Raw genomic sequence first — 23669 nt, forward strand, 5'->3', positions numbered from 1 at the left:
TCAAGACGATATATGGCTACTAGGAAACATGAATAAAAAAATCAACCAATACCGTTAAGACTGTCAAGACGTCTCGCAACGCCCTTTGATTTAGGAATAAATTACTTTGTTATTGCCATTGATAAGAGAGATAAGGCCTGCAGAGAGTAAAGCTTTGAAAACTAAAAAGGTAGGCTTTTCATAGACGCCTGACGAAGGGAGGGTTGGACAGTCGCTTACTGATTTTACTTAAGGAAACTTTTAATTGAGTTAGGCTTATTTTATTCAGAATATAATAGTAAAACTACCATAACCCAAAAATCACGTATAATATTGTGACCTGGCAAAAAGCGACATTTTCGCATAAAGGACTTGATATTTTGGAAATACGATCCTAACCTGGTGTTAATGTGTACAGCCAATTGAAATATTTGAAGCGACTAAGCTGAATAAAGTGAAAACATAGACTGCAACGTAAAGTAAATGCTCGACCCTCATGTGTCACCAGACCACATCATTTATGCTATAACATATGAGTGTTCTATTTAAGATTTTAAAGAATGAAAAATCTAATTTAAACATTACTATTATCAGATTATTTTTGATTTGATCGCACAGTTTGACTTATTCCTTCTAACAATAACTGATGGTTATGTTACGAGGTTTTTGTGGTTCTTTTATGGTATTGGGGTAGCCGGGGATCGTACACGCTGAGCAAGGGTTGGCCGTCTTCTTTATTCTTTATTGCACGGCTTGAGTGTTTACAAATGGTAGAGCTACCACTGGCTAGCGGCTGTAAGAAGGTAAGTACTTTAGGAAGGTAGTGAAGGAACATCTCTTTCCCGAAAAGTTGACGAAGCCAACTTTAGAGAGTCCTGACTAAACCAACCTAGAGCAGTGCCGTGTAGTGTCCTCGCAACAGTTACAGTACAATCCTAAAGCTAGTTACTATGCTGCTCAATTTGTACTAATCTCATTAATAAACTGGTCAAACTGGTTTTAAGGATGATGTAAGAATAGAAGATCGGGTGTTGACTTTGGAAAGAAAATCAACGATGAAATAATAAATGACTTAGAATAAATTCCTTCGATAAAAATAGCAAGAGCAGTATAAAAGGGTTTGACTATAGTTATATGCAAAATTAAGTAATGTAACAGCTGTAAGATTAAGGATAAAGGTAATCGTTAAACTGTTATTTTAAGCCTGGCAAATATAAAACCTGTTTCGCTAAACAGTAACTACGCATGCTTAGTCAAACAATGAAGAGATCCACGTAAAGCAAATAAGTGAAATGTCGAATGGAAAGTGGAAGTAAATATCTGACGTGTCGGAAACGACTTTTGCATAGATTAACAATTCCTTCATAACAGTTATGTACACCTCAATCACTGTCACACCCCTTGAAAGATTTGATCTCGAATTCTACCTTGTAGTCTAACAAGGCTGACTGTAATATTGTATATCTTTGATGGAAATGATGATGGTGGTGGCACCCTTACAGTTATTAGAAAAAGATAATCTTAATGATACGTGTTATGTTTAGGCTATGGCGATCATGGTCTATGATTTTATTCAAATTCAGAAACGTTCATCACGTTCATAACCAATTAAGAAATATGAAGTAAATATAAAATCTACATAAAATATATATGTTTGAACATATATACATATTTTTTCTAAAAATATACATACATATTTGTTTCTAAAAATTGTTAATGATATGATGGTATAAAAATAAACACACAAAAACAAAAACAACAACAGCTACAACAATAACAATAATAATAACGATAACTATAACGCCTGGGTACAGGCTCACCTTCTCCCGGTCACTAAGAACACAAGAACATAGTCTTTCTGTGCTATCGCAGCGAGGTCGACTGAAGCGACCGAGCGGAGACAGCAGTTTTAATCAATGAAGGACAAACTAGGCGCGTGAGGGATGCCGGTATCATATTTTTAATGTGACCAGCCTGCTTTGCGCGCATCGCACGACAGTTTTTGTTTTGACGATGTTGAAGAATTGTTTCCAGTGTTTCATGTGGTGAAACTCATTCTCCTGACCAGTTTTTCATGCTCGATTCTTGAGTATCTTTGACAAAGCTTGGTAAGGGTGAGGGGACCTTGAAATCAATTTTGATACACACACATGCCCGCTTTTTCCAAAGAAGAGAGATCATTTCAAAACCGTGCCCCTAAAAGAAGCTTCTGCTCGATATCTAACCGTTTTTATTTTCAATCTTTATGAGTATGAAAATTTTTAAATAAAATTACAATAAATACAAGGGCAATACAAAACATGAAAATAGAGAAGGGACAGTGATAGCTCAGCTAGATATCGGGTCACTGACCGGTAGTGACAGATCTTTAGAAGCTTGTTTATTATCTAAGAATAGCGAAATTCAACTTTTTTGCAAGGGCCGTAGCAGGGAATGGGGCACTGGGGCACGTGACCCCCAATATTTTTATAAAATCATAAGTAAATGACCAGTAGGGGCGTGGCTGTGTCCCCCAATATTTTCTTAATGTTTTTGTATTGTGCCCCCTACCCCCTTTTATCTAACGTTGCCTGCTACGGCTATGATACGATGTATGACAACGGGGTTATAGTCAGCAGGACATACGGGCACAACACAGGCTACCCGTCAGTATAGGACAAGACGATGCTGATTGTTTTGTTGATATGACTCTTAAAGCAATATGAATGAAGAGGACCCGGTGCAGCCAGAGGATATTCCAAATAATGAGAAGCAAGAGAACAAGCGCTCACAGGGTGCAGTCACCATCAACGTGGGATATCTGAAGTCGTTCCAGGGAGTCCTGAAATTCGTTGAAATTGTGAGTACATTTTTCAAAGAGAGTTCAGAATAGGACACAGGGAGCCTGTGCCAAGAGGGGTGAGGATAGTTTGCGACAGAGAGCCCTTCCTCTTTTTTTCTCCCCCCTTTCCGTTATGTTCCATTGACAGTTATCTCTTTTCAAATCTCGGCGTGTTTTGTGTTTACTTTATAATCAGTAGTTTAACGGGCTCCACATCATGAGTTTTCCGTGGGCCATGTTCACTCAATAATCGCCATAAGTGATAAAAAATAGCTAGAAGAATTACACATGAATCGCATTAATGGCCATCTGCTTGGTATATCAAAAGATAAGCAGAGTATCCACTCTTAGCATGGCTCAAGGAAAACTCCAGGCGTAATCAAGGCGCACAACTGTTAACGTGACTCTATTCACCTCAGGTACTGCTGCTGTTGGCATTCGCGTGCACGTCATCTGGAACCCCTTTCAACAATTTACTCAGGAACTATGACTTCTTCATGTTCACCACTGTGTTCCCGTGGATCCTATGCATCATCATAATTATATTGTACCTCTTTTGTCTTGTGGACAAAGTGCCGCAAATCAACTGGAATCTCACGGTAAGAGCGTATCTCAATAACGCGTATTTAGAAGACTATATATACAGTCAGTGCATATATATGGGAATTTTCCAACAAGGGACAAAACAGTGCTTAACCTGACATCAGTGTCATCATTATCGTCATTATCATTGTATCCGTGCCAATGCAATCACAACAATAAAAATAATTACCATCATGATCGATATATCTTTGAAACCAGGTTTCAAAGATATATCCATCTTTATCATATCATCATATCGTTAATATCATTATCCCCACCTGAAAGAAAACCAATTCCATGTGTCCTATTTGTGTTCAGGTGCTGATTAACGCAGTCATTTGGTTCATTCTCATCATCATCTCCTCTTCACTTCTCGCCCGAGATATCGGTAACCTTGAGGACTTAATCGTGAAAATAGAAGTCCCTGCGCGGATCAAAGTGGGCGTGGTAAGATTCATTTTAATCTCTTCAGTAGCTATAGAGTGGAGCGACAGCTCAGTGGTACGGGCTGCGCTTCTTAAGCAAGAGGGCCGGGGTGCTAACTCATGTCAGGTCAAAAGGGATTCTTTTATTCTGGCTCTGTACATTTGCGTGTGGCTAGGTTTACTACGTTAAATGGCGGTCCTCAGGCGCGAACACAGCGCGCACCCTATTTTTCCTTGGCCGCCAAAGAAGTCGGTCATTTCTTATAAAGGAATCTTCAAATTCTATGCTCCCCCAATCCTGGGCACGATACTGGCCCTGTCTCGCAAAAACCTAGCTAACCAACCTGTAAAGAACCGCTGAAGAAGAAGGCAGAGTCCACCTTCAATCATGGCCGTAGTAGGGGGTGGGGCACGTGTCCCCTAATATTTCTAAAAAAAAAAGCGAAATGACCAATAAGGGCGTGGCGGTGCCCCTCCCCCAAATGTTTTCTTAAACTAGCGGTTCCGCTCGTATAGACTAACACTTCTTCATCCATGTAAGCTGAGTGGTAGCAGTGCGACTTAGAGTGGTTTTCAAAAAAACTTTGAAGTACTATCTAGTTTATTTAGTACTAATACACTGTTGTCTTTGTTCTCTTTTGTTCTGGCTTAACTATTACACCTTAACAATTAAATTTTGTTGCACTGGATTTTGAAAACCACTCTATGTAGCAGTCCGAATAAGACCCCATGTAATTTAAATCCAGTGTAATTCATTGCTGCAATTCTGGATAAAGTCGGCCCAGCTTTCTTTCCATTCCATAGACAAAATAATCATCATACTGCAGTTTTCAATACACTGAGGGTAAAGCTTAAGTATAGCTGCTTCTATACTTCGAATGTCTTTGTGATAGAATTGCATTTTATGCTTTTGGATTGATCGGCTTCTTGTAGTGAGGTGGTGTGTGGCACCGCCAAATAAATAAATAAATATTGAAATTATTTTCTCCAGTTTTAATGGGCCTTAACTACATAGCATTAACAAATCCCTGTGATTTAGGCTAACAAAATTATTTCTTTTTTCAGGCGTTTGGATTTTTTTCCTGCTTCGCTTTTATTGGGGATGCCGTCATACATTTTCTTGTGATTAGAGGATGAGTGCAAATACGAGCTGCCAAGGCGGAACTTAACCTTTAAATTTTTTGTAAGAGTCAAATTAAGTAATAATAAAGTCCAGTTATATCCATAAAAAATGATGGGAATAATGCTGCCCTGGATACAAGAGGCTCCAAGCTTCAGTCAAAACCAAAGAGCAAAAGAAGCACCTAGCTTGGAGCCTTCTACATCCTGGTTTGAAAAGAGTTTTTTGTTACTGGGATCAGCCATTCAGCTGTCCAGTGCGCCTTCTTGCATTGCAATGTGCACAAATTATTTCAGTAAGGAGCTTAAGTCAAGTCTTCCTAAATGCAATGACATGTCTTGGAAATTTCAGTTAAGGTTTCCATCGGCCTGCCAGTATTAAATTGGCATGATTGCTGCTATAATAATTTGAACTCTCAAATCTAACCTTTATTCTGTTATGATTATTATCACCTTTCCCCTAATATACCTTGTTTGCTTACTACAGAGGGCTCCCTTAACTATATTTTTATTTAGGTTTTGGATTTTCTTAAACCTGGAGGGGTCTGTAGAGGAGAGTAGTAGTAACATACTGCATAGAACAGTAAATACAGTTTTACATCTGTACTTTATGCCCACAAGAAAACCAGCCAAAATGGGAAAATAGGAAATATTATCATCAATAAGGCAATATTAGTCATCAGATTCATCTACTGTTTCCTTTGGTCGACAAGCGACTCCAAGTACCTGATTGATCCTCAAGACCTGTGTCACACATTGGAACACACAATGTAGTGTATCTTTCTTTGCCAGCAAAGGCTCAAGAATTTCATGAACGAATGGGTTGATGGGCAGCCCTGTTCTCCCATCAATGCCTTCAGACAGATTACTATTCCTCCATGAAGTTTCCATTATTTGCAATTGTGTTAAAAATTGTTGTAGCCCCTGCTTACCTGCAAAGGAATTTTGATACAGAGTTCTAGGGATTTGTAGGAGTGACTTTCCAAGTATTTGGCAAGCTAGGGCCAGCTCTGTATTTGTTATCATCTTGGACAAATGCTGCAAGTCACTAGCGAGGGCAACTTCAACTAAACCACAACCTGGTAAAAGCAATAATGCCCGCCTATCTGTACTAAAAGTCATCTTAATAGCCTTAAGTGCATCCAATAAAGCAAGGTAATACTGTCTACATAGACCCTCAGCTGGTCCACATAACATTATCTGATGAGCTGAGACTTCACTGACGCCAAGAACTAGGTGAGAGTATTTCTGGTTTCCAATAATTTTTGGACTACAAGACTTTGCACTTCCCTGGAAAATATCTGGTAATGTTGGCTTGTCCAGATTTAAATCTTGCAAAGGCTGTATAGATAAAACATTGCAAATATAACTAATGGTTTCTATAGGAATGGAGTGAATAACAGCAATATTGAGTTGGTTACACAAATGAATAACCATATCGGACATGACCTTGCTTGTGATGATCAACTGAATTTCTTGCATCTTCAGGTATTGTAAAATCTTCAAGGTGTTCGTTCTCTTCCAGTTTAAAGTTGTATCAAACAAATTACCTTTGGTTATTCTTAGTGTGGTTGGAGTCTCAGGTGTGCACTCATCTAGTGCAAACGTCAAAGCAATGAATTTGAAGCCATTGGGGAAGTTGCGCATGCCAAATCCCTTAGTTTTTGTAGACATCTGTTGAGGAATCATGACGCCCTCGACAACATGAGAAAAATCTTGTGGTGCACCAATGCACTCAAGGCAAATTTCAGAGAAGGCATCTATAGAATCCAAGACAAATTGATACAATTGACTGTGAGCGCTGCAAGAGAGATGCAAAAAATCAGCCAACAGCGTAGCTAAGTTATCCCTTTGTTGTTTCGGAAATTTTCCATTAAGGCATGTGTTAATGACCGCTTTTAGTTTTTTTCGTACTAGTTCACAATTGTCTTCACTCAAATCTACACGAACTTCAAGGTTATCAAAGGCACGCAAAAATAAATCGTCAAAACGTTCAGATTCTATCTTGTTGAACGCTTGTGAAAATGAGAAGAGTTCGATCTGAGTCTTAGCGCTCAGTTCTTTGAGTGTTTTTTCTTTTGTTATCCCTGTTATATTAGCTATTTCTCTGAAGATTTCAGCAAGAATTATAATGAAGTAGCTTGCACCAGAACCGGTTCTGCCGGACAGACTTCGTGCCGCTTCTGCAATCATTCTTCCCGCCGGGTTCGCCATAGTTAACGACTCTAAAATCATGGAGCCGCTGTTTGTAATGAGAATATTCCCAGAAGAAGATCTTAGCATAACGTCAAGTCCATTCGGGCCAAAACTTTTTTTTAAAATGCGTTCAAAATTTTGGCAAGTTTGAAGTGCGGCAGCCGCCATTTTGAAGGTATGAGTCGGCGGTTTGAATGGGCAGATACTTCATGGTTTTAGTTGAACGGCGTCTATTCAAAGATTCTCAATAGAATGTTCTACTTGAAGTATAGCACTAATTGCGGATGTAGTCAATCTCCCGGATGTATGTCAACATGGCGGAATTGTTTTGAAAATGGCGCAAAAATCTTTTTAGGGTTTCTAAGAATTTGTTGCTTATACGAGGAGGAAAATTTCTAGTTCATACTGAAATACATCCAAAAGTTGCAGCTCCACACCTGCGTTTAATGGCAACCTTTTAACCTCCGGCACTTTGTGATGAGTTCAAACTTCTACTTCGCTTGACATAAGAACAATAGACCAATAGAGAATCTTTGAATAGAATTCTTACTAGAAAGCAAAAGGTTGAGTCCTCTGAAAAGAAGGACAGATTTGCATGCTGGCTCGAGAAGAAAAAGAGAAAGCGAATGGCTTGGTGAGGGGGTGAAAAATGAAATAGGATCCATGTTTTGAAGTTCGTCATCGTTGAGATTTCTCGTGACTACCGCGTGAAATGCAAGAATCTGTCTGCGAAGATCTCCTGGAAAAACTTTGCACCGCAGTACATAAGGTATTTAAAATTCAATTTTTCAGAAATCTCCAATCAATAAGCTTAAATGTTTTGGATGCACTGCATTGAATTTCATACATTCTAAAATGTTGAAATCATAGTTATGTGTAGTACTTCTTATTAGTACAGAAACAGTACACACAGTACACTATACACAGAGACGATCATGTTAACCCTGTGTCATGTGTCACCTTGATTCACAATTGTACTTTAAAACTTTCACTCCTGTGTACTTTTGAGAAAAATTGTAAGAAAAATAGACTAAAAACAGAAACCTCCCCCCCTATCTCAAGTCCAACACTATCAGTTGAGATAAGCTACCGCTGACCCAAGCGGTATGCCTTGAAGTTTCCAACAATGCACTGCGGTGCCTTTTCTTTCTAGCGACAGCACTGCTACAGCCTGTTGCTTACAACAGTTTGCTTGTAATTTGCTTAAAAATTACAGCTTTTTCACATCTGGAGAGTGCCTTAGGACATCATAAAGTCCAATTGGGCATAATTAATGCTGTGCTTATGGATGTTTGCACGCTAAGGTTGATTCAATGGGGTGATTCCTTGTTTGACCTTGTTTCACCGAGTGAAAAGGAATTTTCTAGTGAATGGCCTCATACTCTCCAATGTGGACCATCTTTGCTACCAAACATTATTCAACAATTGTTTTCAGGCTTATTCTGGGTTCCTTGGACCTGGGAATGTTTTGTTTGGCTTTGGGGCAAAGAGACTTATAAAAAAACTGTTATGATTTTGGGGAGGAGTTTTCCCGCCTCTCTGTCAAGGTGTTTCCAAGACTCCCATGATGCAGTGTAGGCATGTAATTAAGCCTCAAGATGGTGACTCACTTCTAATGGAGGTTTTAGCATTTTTAGCCTCTAAGATCAAAATAACGACAAATATTGCTATGTGCACATTTCAGCCAATGAATCCCTCAAAGGTATCAATTCATCGTTTCTAGTTTTCGCGACTGTACTTTCCAAAATAAACACAAAATCCAACATTGCTAATCCTTAAGTAGTCTATCAAGCATCAACCTTACCTGAACTATTTGTAGCGCTGGGAAGATTGTCAATCTTCTTCTTCCATTTTCTCTCTGTCTTTCTGCATTTCTCCCTCTCTTTGCTCTTCTTTCATACACAATCGGTGTTGGCGCCGTCTTTTATTCGCATCCCTCCTCTCCTCTTCTGTAATAAGCTGCTGACGTTCTGACTTGTTGATGGCGTTCCCTTTCATTCGCATTTCTTCTCTCTTCTTTTGTCATACACAATCGGTGTTGGCACTGCCTTTCCTTTGCATCTCTCCTCGTCTTCTGTCATACCCTGCCGTCGTTCTTGCATTCTTTGGCACTTTGTTTATTGTCTAGTTTCTGAAACTCGCCTCTTTGAAGAGCCATGTTGTTGTTCACTGGGTCTCTCACCGACTTCAAACCAAATAAGTAGCAATTTCTAAATTATGATTCTAGAAATTTTATAACAGGAAAATAAAAATACAAAATTGAAAAAAAAGATCTTACCTCCATCTTTGCAATTCTTTCAATTTTCCATGTTCGTATCCATGTTTTTTTCGGTGGTGTTTTAGTAAACTGCGTAGCTTTTAAGCGAAAAATTTTCCAGTGTCTTTACGCGCATCCACCACTTTGGCACCATTCAATTTTCGACCAATCAGAGAGCAAGGCGCAAACAACAAACACGGGAAAAATCCACAGGTATACCATCGTGACCACGGAAACTTTATTGTCTAGCTATACCACTTTTCTATTACTATAGGGCTCCGCAGAGGCTCGGCTAAAATAATGATGTCAGTACTTTCTGTGAGCTTAGTATTGGTAAACCCAAACATGCGGGCCAGTAAATGAAAGAGCATGGAAAGCCCCATTAGATGGCTGCTTTTTGAATACCTGCCAAAAGATTTTAATAATTTAATAATTTTTGATAACTTGGAAATTATAATTGACCCATATTTATTGGTGATTATATTTACTTTTACCATGATCCAAGCAGATTTATTTTGCTTAAGATCTTATTTGTAATTTGTTATTAGCTCCCAAGATTTTGCCCTTTGTTAAATCCCTACCCTCAGATATTAGCTTTCTCTCTTGTCAATGTTAAGGTCCAGGAGGAATGGAATGGAAATGATGTCATTGGCGACTGCCTCGCTGGGTCTGAATTGTGCAAAAGTGTGGATGACATCTTGAGCCATGGTTTGAAAGAAGGGTATGTGAATGGGGGGTTTCCAAGAAAGTAGACAGGGGTGATTATCGTACCCGATATCTTAGGGTAAAAAGTTCTACCAACTGCTATCCCTTATGGGGTATCAAAAAAGTCTGTTGATTCTGCTACCGTTTAGGGGGTCTTATGCAAATGCAAGCTAAGGTGGTCCGAAACATCTGAAATTTTATAATGGATTATAAATCAACTAAATAGTTTATACTTTTAGCTTTTTTTGTCAATAACTAACTGTAGTGCTATCTCTTAGGATTAAAAATTGCTTTTGTCCACACCCAAATTGCCTTGTGGTCTTTTATGGTCCCCTCCTGTGGTATTTACTTGCTGTGCTTGAACTATTCTACATATTCATTAAAAATTGGTCATTTTTTAAGTTAAAGCAATGTGATGATATATAAGATTGCTTTTACAAAATATGGGGACTGATCACTATAGTAAGTATTTGCATGTAAAAATCATTCTTTTGGTAGGATTCTTGGTTGGGCATCTGGCTCCAAGGTCACCTACTGGCCTCTAGTATCACGAATCACATACAAAGAGGTTATCCAGGATATTTCAAGGTTGGTGTTTATTTCTTACAGTATTTAATCTTGATTATGGATGCCTTAATCCATATGGATGGATAGATTAATGCAGAATGAGGAATATTCTGCAAGTAATTTTGGCATGTAACACTCCTCTAGCAGCCAGAGTGGGGGCGGGGTTAAACCACCTTGACCGCGTCCCTCCTGCTCTACTAATGTGTCCTGTATAGCTTGCTTTAATTGTTCGTTTATTTTCTGCTGCAGCCGTAAGGACTTACATAGTGATCAACAAAGATGTCAGATCTGGTTGAAACACTCAGTACAGGAGAACTCACTTGGAAGCTACTTAAACATCATAAAACAAGATGAGATGTTGCAGAGGTATGTGATTAGAATAGGATTTTTTGTGTATTTTGTATACAATAGTTTAGGTATGACCAGTTTCATATTACAAGGACCACAGAACATGTTGAAAAGTGGGGGGCTGACATAAAGGTCACATTGAAAAACAAAAAAGAAGAAATCATAATATTTGAGTTGTTTCTGACGCAAAAAGTGGTGGGGCCACACCCCCCCAGCCCCTCCCCCTCCGTGGCGCCTGTATTAGGGAACTTAACCAAAGATGTCTCTGGATGACGAACATCAACCGCAAATAGAGGATTTGTTGTTTTTAATGCTAATTGTAGCACTAGCAGGTTTTATGTGTATAAGAGCATACATCTCCTTTCATTGGACTGGAGCAAGACTTTCGGCTTTCATCGGTAAACATTTTGCTTGTGTTCTCTATTATCTTATTTCTCTTTCCACTCTGAGGTTGATCACAACAGTTTACAGATATCAAAACTTATCATACAAAATACAGTATGATCATTAGCAGGATGTATGTATGGAATATTTTTTTCTTCAGTTGAATTATAAGCGAGAATTCAAACACTGAGTGTTGTACACGTTCCCAGTTGACTGTTTGAAAATCTTGCATGTGATTGGTCGGAATAAATATCCCATTTTCTGCTGTTCACGGTTTTACTGGTCTGGCTATAACTATCGCTTGCTGTAGAAAGAACTTTTTTATATAAGACTTACTAACTGTGTGCTTAACCATCCTCAGGGAGTTTTACCAGCCTTCTGCTTTCATCTGTGATCTAGAAAAAGTGGAGACAGCTAAGACTGCTCTATTGTATGGCCTTTCACATCTTGACTTCAACATGTAAGGGTCTCCGTTATTTTGATTAAAAAGCTTTAAAAGAAAATTAAAGTGTCCCAAAGTGGTAGCATAATATTAAATGATTTATCTTTGATACTTAAATGAATTAACCTATTATAGCTTAACGCTATTGTCTAGGTGCGCTAGGTGCGCTGGTTAATGATGTAGCTTTGGTTTATCAACAGTTCAATAGCTGTTCAAGAAGCCGATACAGAGACCAAAGCAAGTGAACAAGGTACCGTGGTAACCTTTTCCCTCCTAAACTGGCCTAAAACGGTCTTGAGGTGTACCAAATTTATAAAAAAATCGTAAATACAAAATAAACACAATAAGAGCAAGACCGTTCAGCATCACTCTTTGAATGAACCTTGGGAACGTACAGAGGTTTTGGCCTTGATAAGCTATATGGAACTAAAGATAGGGGAGAAAGGGTTTTCGCTTTATCGAAAAAAAAATCATGTTAAGGCGTTTTTACCACGTGCCAATTTCTTGGTCCGTTTTTTCTTCAGAGTTTTTAGAAACTTTGATTTGCCGAGTCTTGGTTTGTGAATTGAAACAATGTGTCTGGCATAAGAAATACGTAGTAGCATGACACAGAATGAACGTACGCAAAATCGCCCTGACAAGTTAACATGTGTGTGAATTAGCTTTCAAAGGGAGTGGCGAAGCTATAGGACAGCAACTATATTTACTGTACAGATTTCTTTTTTTACAAGTAATTATTCTAATTTCTTTAAGGAATATCCATTAAACACGTCCCAGCAAAACCTGTACATATCAATGGTGCCAATCCCCACACCACCCCTGAAAGTAGCTACACCGAATGCGACTCTGTGTCTTCTACTGGAAGCCTCACGAGACACATGGACGGAGCCAAGAGGAGAAGAAAGAAGAAAAAGTCTGTTGGCGTGGCTGTTATAGCTGACAGCTGGGACAAAGATAGCTCAGGCATGTTGCCAACAATCGGAAAATACCTAGGGATTTCTAGGAGTGATTCTGAGAAAATGGAAACCGAGGAACGGCAGCCGATGGACTTGAAAGATGGGGATGATTGTGAAGAGGAAGAGGGGAAAGTCTTGTTGGATACAACTTCGCCTGAAAAAGATGCAGTGAGTGGGAGGCTTTCTGAAGTTAACATAAAAAATAAAACTTCAATGGAAACATATCCAGACCCTGATTTAGATTCACTGGATGAGAGTAAAAAGGATTCAAATAAGTCCAGAGATATTTCTCAGTCACATAATACAAAATTAGAGCAAGATATTGGGTATGATAGAACTAGAATTGAATTCATTGATGCAGCACATCAAAATGCCAAAGTGATGTCTTCCGCGTGTGTAGAAGGTGTAGAACAACTTCAAGGTAAAGAAAAGAATGAAAATAAAATAGGAATTATCAGCACATCTGCAACTTTGGAGAGTAAGAATATCTCATTCTCGACACCAGAAATAGCAGAAAAATGCCGACAAACGGATAATTCACTAGGCTACAAAGTCTCGCACGCTATTGTAGAGTTCGGAACACCGAAAGAGGTATCGTTCGAGGACTTCACAAAAGAACTTGAGAACTCATTACCAGGTGGCGGAGAGACCGAGGACTTCAACTTTGTGCCTGGCATTCACAAAAACATCGATCAGCATTCGCGATCTAGCAGTATGAGCAGTTTTAACGGTTCTGGCTCGTTTAGTAATGGACAGAGAACGGAAAATACCAGAAGAACTTCTACGATAGACTCGACCAAAACAGCGAGTTCTGCAGGCGGGAGTTTGCCATCTGAATCGTGGAAATATGTGACGAGTTATTTTTTAGGGGACAGCAGAAAAGACTCGAAAGCCACAGACGACATGAGTGTCACGACGGAGGATAGTTTTAGCGATTTGGGGATCTTTGATGAACTGCTGGGTATTCAGGAAGACCACTTCTCGTCACCTGAGGTAAGGCAACGGCCATAGCGATTATTATTATTTCTTTCTTTCTATAAAGAACATCCTGGACAGTTTAAAATGTTGCAGCAATTTCAATGTTTTTTCTTAACCCTTTCATTAATACTACGCCCTGAGGCGCCTGTAAAATATAGGCCCAACTCCAAAACGTCAGAACTGCAAACCAAACATCACCAGACCCGGATACTCATGGATTCCTCCAAAGCATAGACGACCTTCAAAAGCGCACTCAATGTAAAAGAATTGACTCTATTGTCAAAATATCAACCTTGATTTCTGACCAATTCGTAAACAAATGCTTAAACCTGGAAACATTTCTTACCACACAAAATTCCGAACTACAAATACAGACAAGCAAACACAGATCAAGTCACAAATAGATACCTTTATTGCGCTTTGTCAGGTCCCATTTTACAGCCATCAACCACAATAATCAACGCTAAAACCTCCATTAGAAGCGATTTACCATCTTTAGGTTAAATTACATGCGTGTACTGCTTCATGGGAGTCTTGGAAACACCTTGACAGACAGGCGGGAAAACTCCTCCCCCATAATCATAAGCCTCTTTGCCTCAAAGCCAAACAAAACATGTCCAGGTCCAAGGAACCCAGAAAAAGCCTAAAAAACAATTGTTGAATATGGTTGGGTAGCAAAGATGGTCCACATTGGAGAGTATAAAGCCATTCACTATAAAATTCCTCTCTCATCGAATCAACCTCAGCGTGCAAACATCCATAATCACAGCATTAATTATGCCCAAATGGAATTTATGATGTCCTAAGGCACTCTCCAGATGTGAAAAAGCTGTAATTTTTAAGCAAATTACAAGCAAAACTGTTGTAAGCAACAGGCTGTAGCAGTGCCGTCGCTAGAAAGAAAAGGCAACGCAGTGCATTGTTGGAAACTTCAAGGCATACCGTCTTGGGTCATCGGTAGCTTAGCTTAACTGATAGGGTTGGACTTGAGATAGGGGGGAGGTTTCTGTTTTCAGTCTGTTTTTCTTACAATTTTGCTCAAAAGTACCCAGGAGTGAAAGGGTTAAGAACATTTAAAAGGAAACTCATGTTTAATCAGCCAAACACAACTATGATAGATTACTGTAGTAGGTTCTTTTAAGCTCCTTGATGTCACTGTTCAAGTACTGTTTTTTTTTTCAGGAATTATAGTTTAGGTTTTATTCTAATTTAGTGTATATTTTAAAAGGTAACCATTGTACTACATCTTTAACCGTTGTTAAATGTTTAATCAGCCAAACACAACTATGATAGATTACTGTAGTAGGTTCTTTTAAGCTCCTTGATGTCACTGTTCAAGTACTGTTTTTTTTTTCAGGAATTATAATTTAGGTTTTATTCTAATTTAGTGTATATTTTAAAAGGTAACCATTGTACTACATCTTTAACCGTTGTAAGTCTTAATTTTTATCAGAGTTTTAACACTCATTAGAATTTACATAGTCGGGACTACAACAGTTGGCAATAAAGATTTGAATCCACTTATATATATAAAATCCCATATATGTCTGCCGTATGCTGAAGTGTGTGATGCATATGATGCATATTGTACTTGCTGACAAATTGCTGACGTGAGCTCTTGATATTTTGTAAGTATTTTATGGGGTTCTCCACCACCGAGGAGCTCCAGAATGCCATCCACTCTTGTAAGGACATGATCCGCGCCGCACCTGAGCACTCGGCAGAGAAGAAGAAACTGGTGGAGAAACTGATTCAACTGCGTGTTCGGCTCCAGGAGACTGGGGTGAGTTGACCTATACACACCTTGACTATGGGGCCATCTTGCCCTCCCAGAATGCATCGCGTTCTTGTTTCATCATTAAAATGTTGTAAATAATACTTTCACAGAAATTTTCAAGATCTCTAAGAACACATAAAGCATTTTATCAGTGCAACAGATGTTCAGATTTCGTCACAGTCGAAAATGGCCGTCAAAGCAGTAGACTTACACATTTTTACTGAAACTTTAACCCAAAACCCGATAACCTCAATTCCCACTTGCTTTTCGGTTAAAACTATCTTTCGTTTACCTTATGACTACATATTTCTCCCACTGAAAGGAACATTTTTTTTGTTACTGGTTCCTGAAAGATATGAAACTATAAGCAGCTAATATAATTCTCTTAAATTGATCCTGTCAATTTGAACCTCCAAAAACTTCAGGGTTCGAGCTAGGTTCTTCGTTAGTCTCTTTTCGCTTCAAGATAGATACGACCTGTAAAATACAACTTCTGGTCTTGGCTTCTAGGATCACCCTGAGGAAAAGCACACAAATGCTAAGAAGGTCCTCGGCCACGTGTTTGTAAAGGAGCAAGGGTCTGGGCCTAGTGCCATGTGTGATCGCTGCGGCAAGTGGATCTGGACCATGTGGCAGTCTCTTTTCACTTGTCAAGGTATGAACCTTTGGGTTGTTGACCGAGGCTTTGCGAGTTTGATGCGCCTAAGCCTCAGTTTGATATTTCCCGGCAGGACTGAACAATCGCTAATCACTAGCGCCTTTTATCCTTTTATCTATCTATACCAGTGCGTTTTTTTCTTTTATGGACATTAATAAAGATAAAGTTTGTTCTGTTGCTTTCCAGCGTGTAAGTTTCACAGTCATCGAAAGTGCCTTCACACTATTCGCAGACCCTGTGCCAGCAAAAAGGTAAGTAATATTGGATTAATATAAGTATCCATGTTTTTATTTTTGTTATTTGTTTAGGTGTAGCCACAAGTGGCGTTGTGCAGATCTGTTGTGATGTGTTCATATTGACAACAAGCTCGCATTGCGCGTGGAGCCACAAGACCGTGTCGTGCCTATTTGTTGTGATGTATTCATGTGGTGATGTGTTTGTGTGGAGCCACAAGACTATGTCGTGCCTATTTGTTGTGATGTATTCATGTGGTGATGTGTTTGTGTGTAGCCTCAAGATTGCTTTGTGTCTATTTGTTGTGATGTTTTCATATTAGGAACAAGCTCGCATTGTGTGGCTATTTGTTTTTACAGTATGTATTTATGCGTAGCTACAGGAATGCGTTGTGCCTATTTGTGTGTAGCAACAAGAATGCGTTGTATCTTTTTGTTGTGTATTTTCATGTTACCGAGCTTGCATTGCGTCCCTATCCGTGATAATTGTTCTTGTGCAGCCACACGCATTTGTTGCTTACCTATTTGAGGCGATGTGCTTATGTGTAGCCACAAGCATTTGTTGCATGCCTATTTGAGGCGATGTGCTTATGTGTAGCCACACGCATTTGTTGCATGCCTATTTGAGGCGATGTGCTTATGTGTAGCCACACGCATTTGTTGCATGCCTATTTGAGGCGATGTGCTTATGTGCAGCCACACGCATTTGTTGCATGCCTATTTGAGGCGATGTGCTTATGTGTAGCCACACGCATTTGTTGCATGCCTATTTGAGGCGATGTGCTTATGTGTAGCCACACGCATTTGTTGCATGCCTATTTGAGGCGATGTGCTTATGTGTAGCCACACGCATTTGTTGCATGCCTATTTGAGGCGATGTGCTTATGTGTAGCCACACGCATTTGTTACATGCCTATTTGAGGCGATGTGCTTATGTGTAGCCACAAGCATACATAATGTCTGTTTTTTATTACCCTGTCGCTATTTGAAGGTGTCGTTTGCGTCCACGTACATCTTGGCCATCTGTCCGGAATCCGGACTGTCAACCCAGCAGTATAAGTGTGCCGAGTGCCGCAAGAGAATTTCTTTCCTCAGTAAGTCATCTTGGCGAGTAAATAGAATATATAGAATGATAACTTTATATAAAAAAATCAAATATGCCTTAACAAGCTGCCCCTCCTCAATACGTACTTCTACACGCAGTTTACTATAATGAGTTTGTATGGAGACACTGTCATCGACGATTGTTCAACGGGTCTCAGGCATGTTTATAGACGATAACTCCAGCGAGATATATAGTTCTCTTTTTAGGAGCGAAACATCTTTGGAAAGCTTCAAAGCTGACCTGCTCCTATGCTCTTTTACGCCGGGCTGCGACTAAAGCAGAAGCGAAACCGAACCGTCTCCTTGATTGCTAGGCCAATGCCACTGAGCTTCCGTAGTGTATTCATTTGTGTTGTCACCCATCAGTCTCACCCATTAATCCGTTGTTTTCTGCAGAGGGTGAGTTTTCCGAGGCCCGCCTGTGTGACTATAGCGGCCAGTACTTCTGCGAGGAATGCCATTGGAATGATCAGGTTCTTATACCAGCGCGAATCATACACAACTGGGACTTCACCAACTACAAGGTAAGGCGCTAGATGCAGGGAAATCTTTAGAAAGACTAAAAATAGCAAAATGGGAACTTATCCGTAGAGATTGTTTGGTTTTGTTGACTAGAGCAACAACAATTACCGCTATAACGCATTTAACTGGATAAATTTCAAGACTTCAAAATATTCACCACCTGATTTAATCCTTAAACAGGTTTCTTTGATTCACTGGCATACTCTTACCCTACTATTCCAATCCCGGAAAAAAGTTTGTTGTGAATGAAAAAGTGAGCTATGACACTAAGAGACAAATAAACCCGAGTTTCAATTTCTGTTTCATTTTCCATATACTGGTTTCGGTTTCTTGAACATTCGAACTATAGCCTGAGTTTACGAGAACGAACCTAAGTATGTCAGTAACAAACACACGCGAGGGGTCCTAAGACCTGAGCTTCAAATAAGCTCAAATGTTATAATACGAATATTTCAGGTCGCTCGTCAGAACAAGCAGCTGCTAGCACTTATGTTGAACAAGCCGCAGTTGAACTTGGAGCAACTAAACCCAGCGCTTTTCAAGTTCGTCGGTGAGCTACGAGAAATCAAGGTATGCTCGTTCGTCTCATTCTACAGAATCACACCGTTTTTGGTACCACGAGGTACCACACTGTATCCTTACCCTACTCTGGAGTGTGAGCCCGTTGATAGACACGGCTACGAGCCTATTTTACTCTGCAGTGTGAGCCCGTTGTTAGACACGGCTACGAGCCTATTTTACTCTGAAGTGTAAGCCCGTTGTTAGACACGGCTACGAGCCTATTTTACTCTGAAGTGTGAGCCCGTTGTAAGACACGGCTACGAGCCTATTTTACTTTGCAGTGTAAGCCCGTTGTTAGACACGGCTACGAGCCTATTTTACTTTGCAGTGTAAGCCAGTTGTAAGACACGGCTTCGAGCCTATTTTACTTTGCAGTGTAAGCCCGTTGTTGGCTACGAGCCTATTTTACTCTGCAGTGTAAGCCCGTTGTTAGACATGGCTACGAGCCTATTTTATTTTGCAGTGTAAGCCCGTTGTTAGACACGGCTACGAGCCTATTTTACTTTGCAGTGTTAGCCCGTTGTTAGACACGGCTACGAGCCTATTTTACTCTGCAGTGTAAGCCCGTTGATAGACACGGCTACGAGCCTATTTTACTCTGCAGTTAAGCCCGTTGTTAGACACGGCTACGGGCCTATTTTACTTTGCAGTGTAAGCCCGTTGTTAGACACGGCTACGAGCCTATTTTACTCTGCAGTGTAAGCCCGTTGTTAGACACGGCTACGAGCCTATTTTACTCTGCAGTGTAAGCCCGTTGTTAGACACGGCTACGAGCCTATTTTACTCTGCAGTGTAAGCCCGTTGATAGACACGGCTACGAGCCTATTTTACTCTGCAGTTAAGCCCGTTGTTAGACACGGCTACGGGCCTATTTTACTTTGCAGTGTAAGCCCGTTGTTAGACACGGCTACGAGCCTATTTTACTCTGCAGTGTTAGCCCTTTGTTAGACACGGCTACGGGCCTATTTTACTTTGCAGTGTAAGCCCGTTGTTAGACACGGCTAGGAGCCTATTTTACTTGGCAGTGTAAGCTCGTTGTAGACACGGCTACGAGCCTATTTTCCGCTCAGCGCCGCTTGGATTGGGTTCTTCCGCCTTTTCTTCTTCCGTCGTCTTTCCACACAAAAAAAGAAATGCTGAGACTTTTTTCTCTGTGACGTCAGTAATTGTTGATACGAGCGAACAGAATGCCGGGATCTAATGCGCGCTCCTCCGGCTGAGCCCGCACAAACCAGTTAGTCAGACATTCTTCACAAAGACCTCCAATCGTGGCTCGAAGGCCTTTAGGTACGGTAATACGAGCAGACAAATCATACACTTTTTGTGGCAGCATTGCGTATTACCGTACCTTCATATGTGAATACGAACCGCTCTGCCTCACTATGAGCCACCCCAGATGGAGTTTCAAAGTGTCAAGCATTCGTAACGCGCGTGCGAGCCAAACGAGCAAAAGTAAAAAGATGACAAGAACTTTGGACACTCAACAGATCCAAGTCTTTTTATACAGTTGCAAATTAGCCGGTTGCGAGTCGACAGATATGATTAAGAGACGAATTATATCTCATATAGGTTTTTAGGCTCTTTCGCTAATCAAATATGTAGCGAAAGTAAGCGAACGTAGACACTATATGCTGTTTTCGTTGTAACGCCAACGGCGATGAATCAGAGTTAATAAACATACTTTGGAGTCTGTTTTTTTATAAAAAAAACTGTCGTATTGTCAGGTGCTGTGTTTCTAGTGTATCTTAGACAAGCTAGTTTCATAGATTCATGCCGAAAAATCTAATGGCGTTCTTTCATTGTTTACTGCAGCGATTGCGAGAGGAGATCCTGATTATGAAAAAGTACTTTATGTCGTGTCGAGCTGCGCTAGAGAGCAAGCTACTGCTACAAGTAAGTAGAAACCATCTAGCCATACTACACAACAATTTTGATAAGTCACATAGAATGGGCTTACAGTATTCGACTAGTCCACGAGTTTACGCTTCATATAGAATGGGTCTTACAAGGCTATACTATATTACACAACAATTTGATAAGAATGTGCTTAACCGACTAGGTTAGTAACTTTGCAAAGCAAGTTGACGCTTCATATAGAATGGGTCTTACAAGGCTATACTATATTACACAACAATTTGATAAGAATGTGCTTAACCGACTAGGTTAGTAACTTTGCAAAGCAAGTTGACGCTTCATATAGAATAGTTTTTACAGCTACACAATAAGTTGATACGCCTAAATGGAATAACGTTTTTTTCGTCTGCTTACCATGATACAAAAAAGCATTTACAAGCGGCGCCAACATTGATGGGAAAACACTCAAATGTTAGATACTAATGCGAAATTGTTTGCCAGACTTTCTTTGGTCAATCAGAGTTTGCGTCAACAGAAACAGCAGCAAAAAGAAAAAAGAAACAATAAAAATGATTCTAGTGGTTTTATCCCCAGCTTCAGGATCGCCAGCACTTTGTGGACAACTCGTACCAGTACTCGTTACAGGATTTGATTGATGTGGAGCGAGGCTCGCTCCTCCCCTTCGTCACCAGGGTCCACTCTCTTTTCTTGACGCACATCAAGACTGACTGTGAGGTATGCGATCACCAAAAAATACCCGCCCTTTCTACCAACCAATCAGCGCCCCCCCGATATCGTGCTCCTAAATAAGCGCCCAACGCCAATATGTCCAGTCTCTACAGTTTCTCGTTTTTGCTACTTGGAATGTCGATCAACTACACCTGTCGTATCGTTAACAAACATAAAGTGGGCTATTAGAAAAAAAAAGGATTCTAAATAACCATCAAGTTTGAAGTATGATACGTTATTTACCTTAATTTTGAGTTAACTTTTTAGTGTAAAATCTAAACCGCTAAATACAGCTCGTTTTAGAACTGTTTTATAGGTCCCAAACATGTCCTTATTAACGGGGTTCCACTGTATAAGGACAGTTTGGTAGGTCAACAATCTCCTTATTAACAGGGTTTCACTGCATCATTTACAGCTTTGTCAAGCCAAAGGATTTGTCTGCGAGGTCTGTAAATCAAACGATGTGATATTCGCGTTTGACCCCCATGCTGTACAGTGTTCGAAATGCAAAGCCGTCCTTCACAAGTGAGTGGCAGACTTTGTCTCGACATTTGTCTTCTCCACTGTGCTGTGCCCATTTGCACATACTGATAATCCGTAGAAAATGCAGCAGCATAATTGAATAATCTGCTTAGCTAAACCTTAATGTACCACGATCATGCATCATTGCACAACACGATGCAACATCACACAACACGATGTTACATCACACAACACCATGCAACATCACACAACACGATATGTTACATCACACAACACCATGCAACATCACACAACACGATGCAACATCACACAACACGATGCAACATCACGCAACACACAACACAACATCATAAATAACATTCTGCTAGACACATATGCAATATCACGCAACATCGTGACGAGAAGCATGGCTAGGCATATAGCAATACTGCGTGTGTCCAAATCAATTCTGCTACTGTTACAAAAGTTTGTCTTGCATAGGCATTTTTTCTATGCGATATGCAGGCGGAAACCCTATTCACACCATATGAAGAAAATGTTGTCGTTTTGAGGGACTGGTACCGAGGGCTCTTAGTTTCTTTTCAGAGACTTTCTCCATTGACCAAAGATGGTCACAGTCACTGTTTTTCTCTTCTGATTACAAGTCGTAAATTTTACGAAGCACCTGCGGTACTGTAACCTTAAAAATAACAACAATCGTGCAGTTTTTCCAAATAAGGAGTATATTAGTTTCCTTATAAGTCGCTCTTGCGTAGGTTTGAACTGTGAAAATCTAAACATGTTGAGATGAATTCTTACAAAAACTTATATTTTAACCGTTTGGGTATGAGTATGGCATACTTTATATCATTTCAGTACCATACTTGTAATATTTAATTCATATTTCTTATTTTTCATTATTCCAGGGTGTGTTTAAAGATGGAGAGTTGTCCTAAGTGCGAAAGAAGAAAGAATAGAGTTAAAAGCACATGATACAACATTTGCAATAGCTAAAATATTATGGAATCCAATCAGTCGTAATAAATAAAGACTGTGAGGGGTGGCACCCCTTTCGATAAGTAATAAAGCTAGCAACAATATTATTTATTAATCAATTTTACTTTTTACTATCGGACACCAGCGATTTATTCCTGAAAGATAAACCTTTTTTAAAGCAAAGGAAGTGAATTTTTAAAGGTCGTAGATTTTTTTCATTATATTATGATATTATTATTATTAGTTTATCATTTTACAATCGAGTTTCCAGCGTTTACTAATTTGTAAAACTTTTTGCTTCAAGATACATCATAGTTTTAATAAAAAGTTAGTCGCTTACTTTTTTTGTAATTTATTTATTCTTCACGACTCGCCCTAGTCAAGGCAGACCGTATCATGCGTGAGTATATGTGTCGTTAATCTTTTGTCCAGTTCGGAACTAGCCCATTGACCCCAAATTAACATGGACTTTAGTGTCATCCAGCAAACGATAAAGCGCGGTACACAGTAGTGACATAACGACATAAGAGAAAGAAAACATGTTATTATTGTGATGTCGTTATGTCCATGCCGTATGTGGATGGTATGTCGTTAAGTCCATGCCGTATGTGGATGGTATGTCGTTATGTCCATGCCGTATGTAGATGGTATGTCGTTATGTCCATGCCGTATGTAGATGGTATGTCGTTATGTCCATGCCGTATGTAGATGGTATGTCGTTATGTCCATGCCGTATGTGGATGGTATGTCGTTATGTCCATGCCGTATGTAGATGGTTTGTCGTTATGTCCATGCCGTATGTAGATGGTAAGTCGTTATGTCCATGCCGTATGTAAATGGTATGTCGTTATGTCCATGCCGTATGTGGATGGTATGTCGTTATGTCCATGCCGTATGTAGATGGTATGTCGTTATGTCCATGCCGTATGTAGATGGTATGTCGTTATGTCCATGCCGTATGTAGATGGTATGTCGTTATGTCCATGCCGTATGTAGATGACAAGTCGTTATGTC

At 39.8% G+C, this 23669-nt stretch overlaps 3 protein-coding genes across 6 annotated transcripts; 2 read left to right on the forward strand and 1 right to left on the reverse strand.

Annotated features, from left to right (window-relative positions):
- Positions 1-13: 13 nt before the first annotated feature.
- LOC5518060 (plasmolipin) lies at positions 14-5039 on the forward strand. 3 transcript variants are annotated; one of them, XM_048720699.1, is made up of 6 exons: positions 40-169; positions 674-782; positions 2677-2818; positions 3220-3399; positions 3701-3829; positions 4873-5039. In XM_048720699.1, exons 3-6 carry the CDS (start codon positions 2681-2683, stop codon positions 4942-4944), a joined length of 519 nt encoding a protein of 172 aa, XP_048576656.1. In that variant the 5' UTR covers positions 40-169; positions 674-782; positions 2677-2680; the 3' UTR covers positions 4945-5039. The 3 variants fall into 3 exon arrangements, with proteins under 3 accessions (XP_001638049.1, XP_048576657.1, XP_048576656.1); XM_001637999.3 differs by lacking the exon at positions 674-782 and having other exon boundaries at positions 14-169; XM_048720700.1 differs by lacking the exon at positions 674-782 and having other exon boundaries at positions 14-169; positions 3701-3820.
- Positions 4786-7290, reverse strand: LOC5518059 (Bardet-Biedl syndrome 10 protein homolog). 2 transcript variants are annotated; one of them, XM_032362556.2, is made up of 2 exons: positions 6477-7290; positions 6162-6267 (listed from the first exon to the last, which is right to left on the reverse strand). In XM_032362556.2, the coding sequence occupies exons 1-2, from the start codon at positions 7288-7290 to the stop codon at positions 6197-6199; spliced, it is 885 nt and encodes a 294-aa protein (XP_032218447.2). In that variant the 3' UTR covers positions 6162-6196. The 2 variants fall into 2 exon arrangements, with proteins under 2 accessions (XP_001637986.2, XP_032218447.2); XM_001637936.3 differs by having other exon boundaries at positions 4786-7290.
- Positions 7291-7758: 468 nt separating this feature from the next.
- On the forward strand, positions 7759-22994 carry LOC5518010. Its single transcript, XM_048720698.1, has 17 exons — positions 7759-7891; positions 9997-10100; positions 10583-10672; positions 10901-11017; positions 11745-11843; positions 12026-12075; positions 12579-13774; positions 15393-15542; positions 16047-16191; positions 16381-16445; positions 17419-17521; positions 17928-18055; positions 18510-18623; positions 20427-20507; positions 21063-21203; positions 21613-21722; positions 22586-22994. Exons 1-17 carry the CDS (start codon positions 7835-7837, stop codon positions 22650-22652), a joined length of 2817 nt encoding a protein of 938 aa, XP_048576655.1. The 5' UTR covers positions 7759-7834; the 3' UTR covers positions 22653-22994.
- The last annotated feature ends 675 nt before the right edge of the window (positions 22995-23669 follow it).

Source organism: Nematostella vectensis, chromosome 13, assembly GCF_932526225.1.
Source record: "Nematostella vectensis chromosome 13, jaNemVect1.1, whole genome shotgun sequence".
Lineage (NCBI taxonomy): Eukaryota > Metazoa > Cnidaria > Anthozoa > Actiniaria > Edwardsiidae > Nematostella > Nematostella vectensis.

Coding starts and splice junctions, on each gene's coding strand:
- LOC5518060 (XM_001637999.3), top strand. CDS start 2,681: ATGAATGAAGAGGACCCGGTGCAGCCAGAGGATATTCCAAATAATGAG. Junction 3,400..3,700: donor AAATCAACTGGAATCTCACG/GTAAGAGCGTAT, acceptor ATTTGTGTTCAG/GTGCTGATTAACGCAGTCAT. Junction 3,830..4,872: donor CGCGGATCAAAGTGGGCGTG/GTAAGATTCATT, acceptor TTCTTTTTTCAG/GCGTTTGGATTTTTTTCCTG.
- LOC5518059 (XM_001637936.3), bottom strand. CDS start 7,290: ATGGCGGCTGCCGCACTTCAAACTTGCCAAAATTTTGAACGCATTTTA.
- LOC5518010 (XM_048720698.1), top strand. CDS start 7,835: ATGCAAGAATCTGTCTGCGAAGATCTCCTGGAAAAACTTTGCACCGCA. Junction 15,543..16,046: donor TTCGGCTCCAGGAGACTGGG/GTGAGTTGACCT, acceptor CTTGGCTTCTAG/GATCACCCTGAGGAAAAGCA. Junction 16,192..16,380: donor GTCTCTTTTCACTTGTCAAG/GTATGAACCTTT, acceptor GTTGCTTTCCAG/CGTGTAAGTTTCACAGTCAT.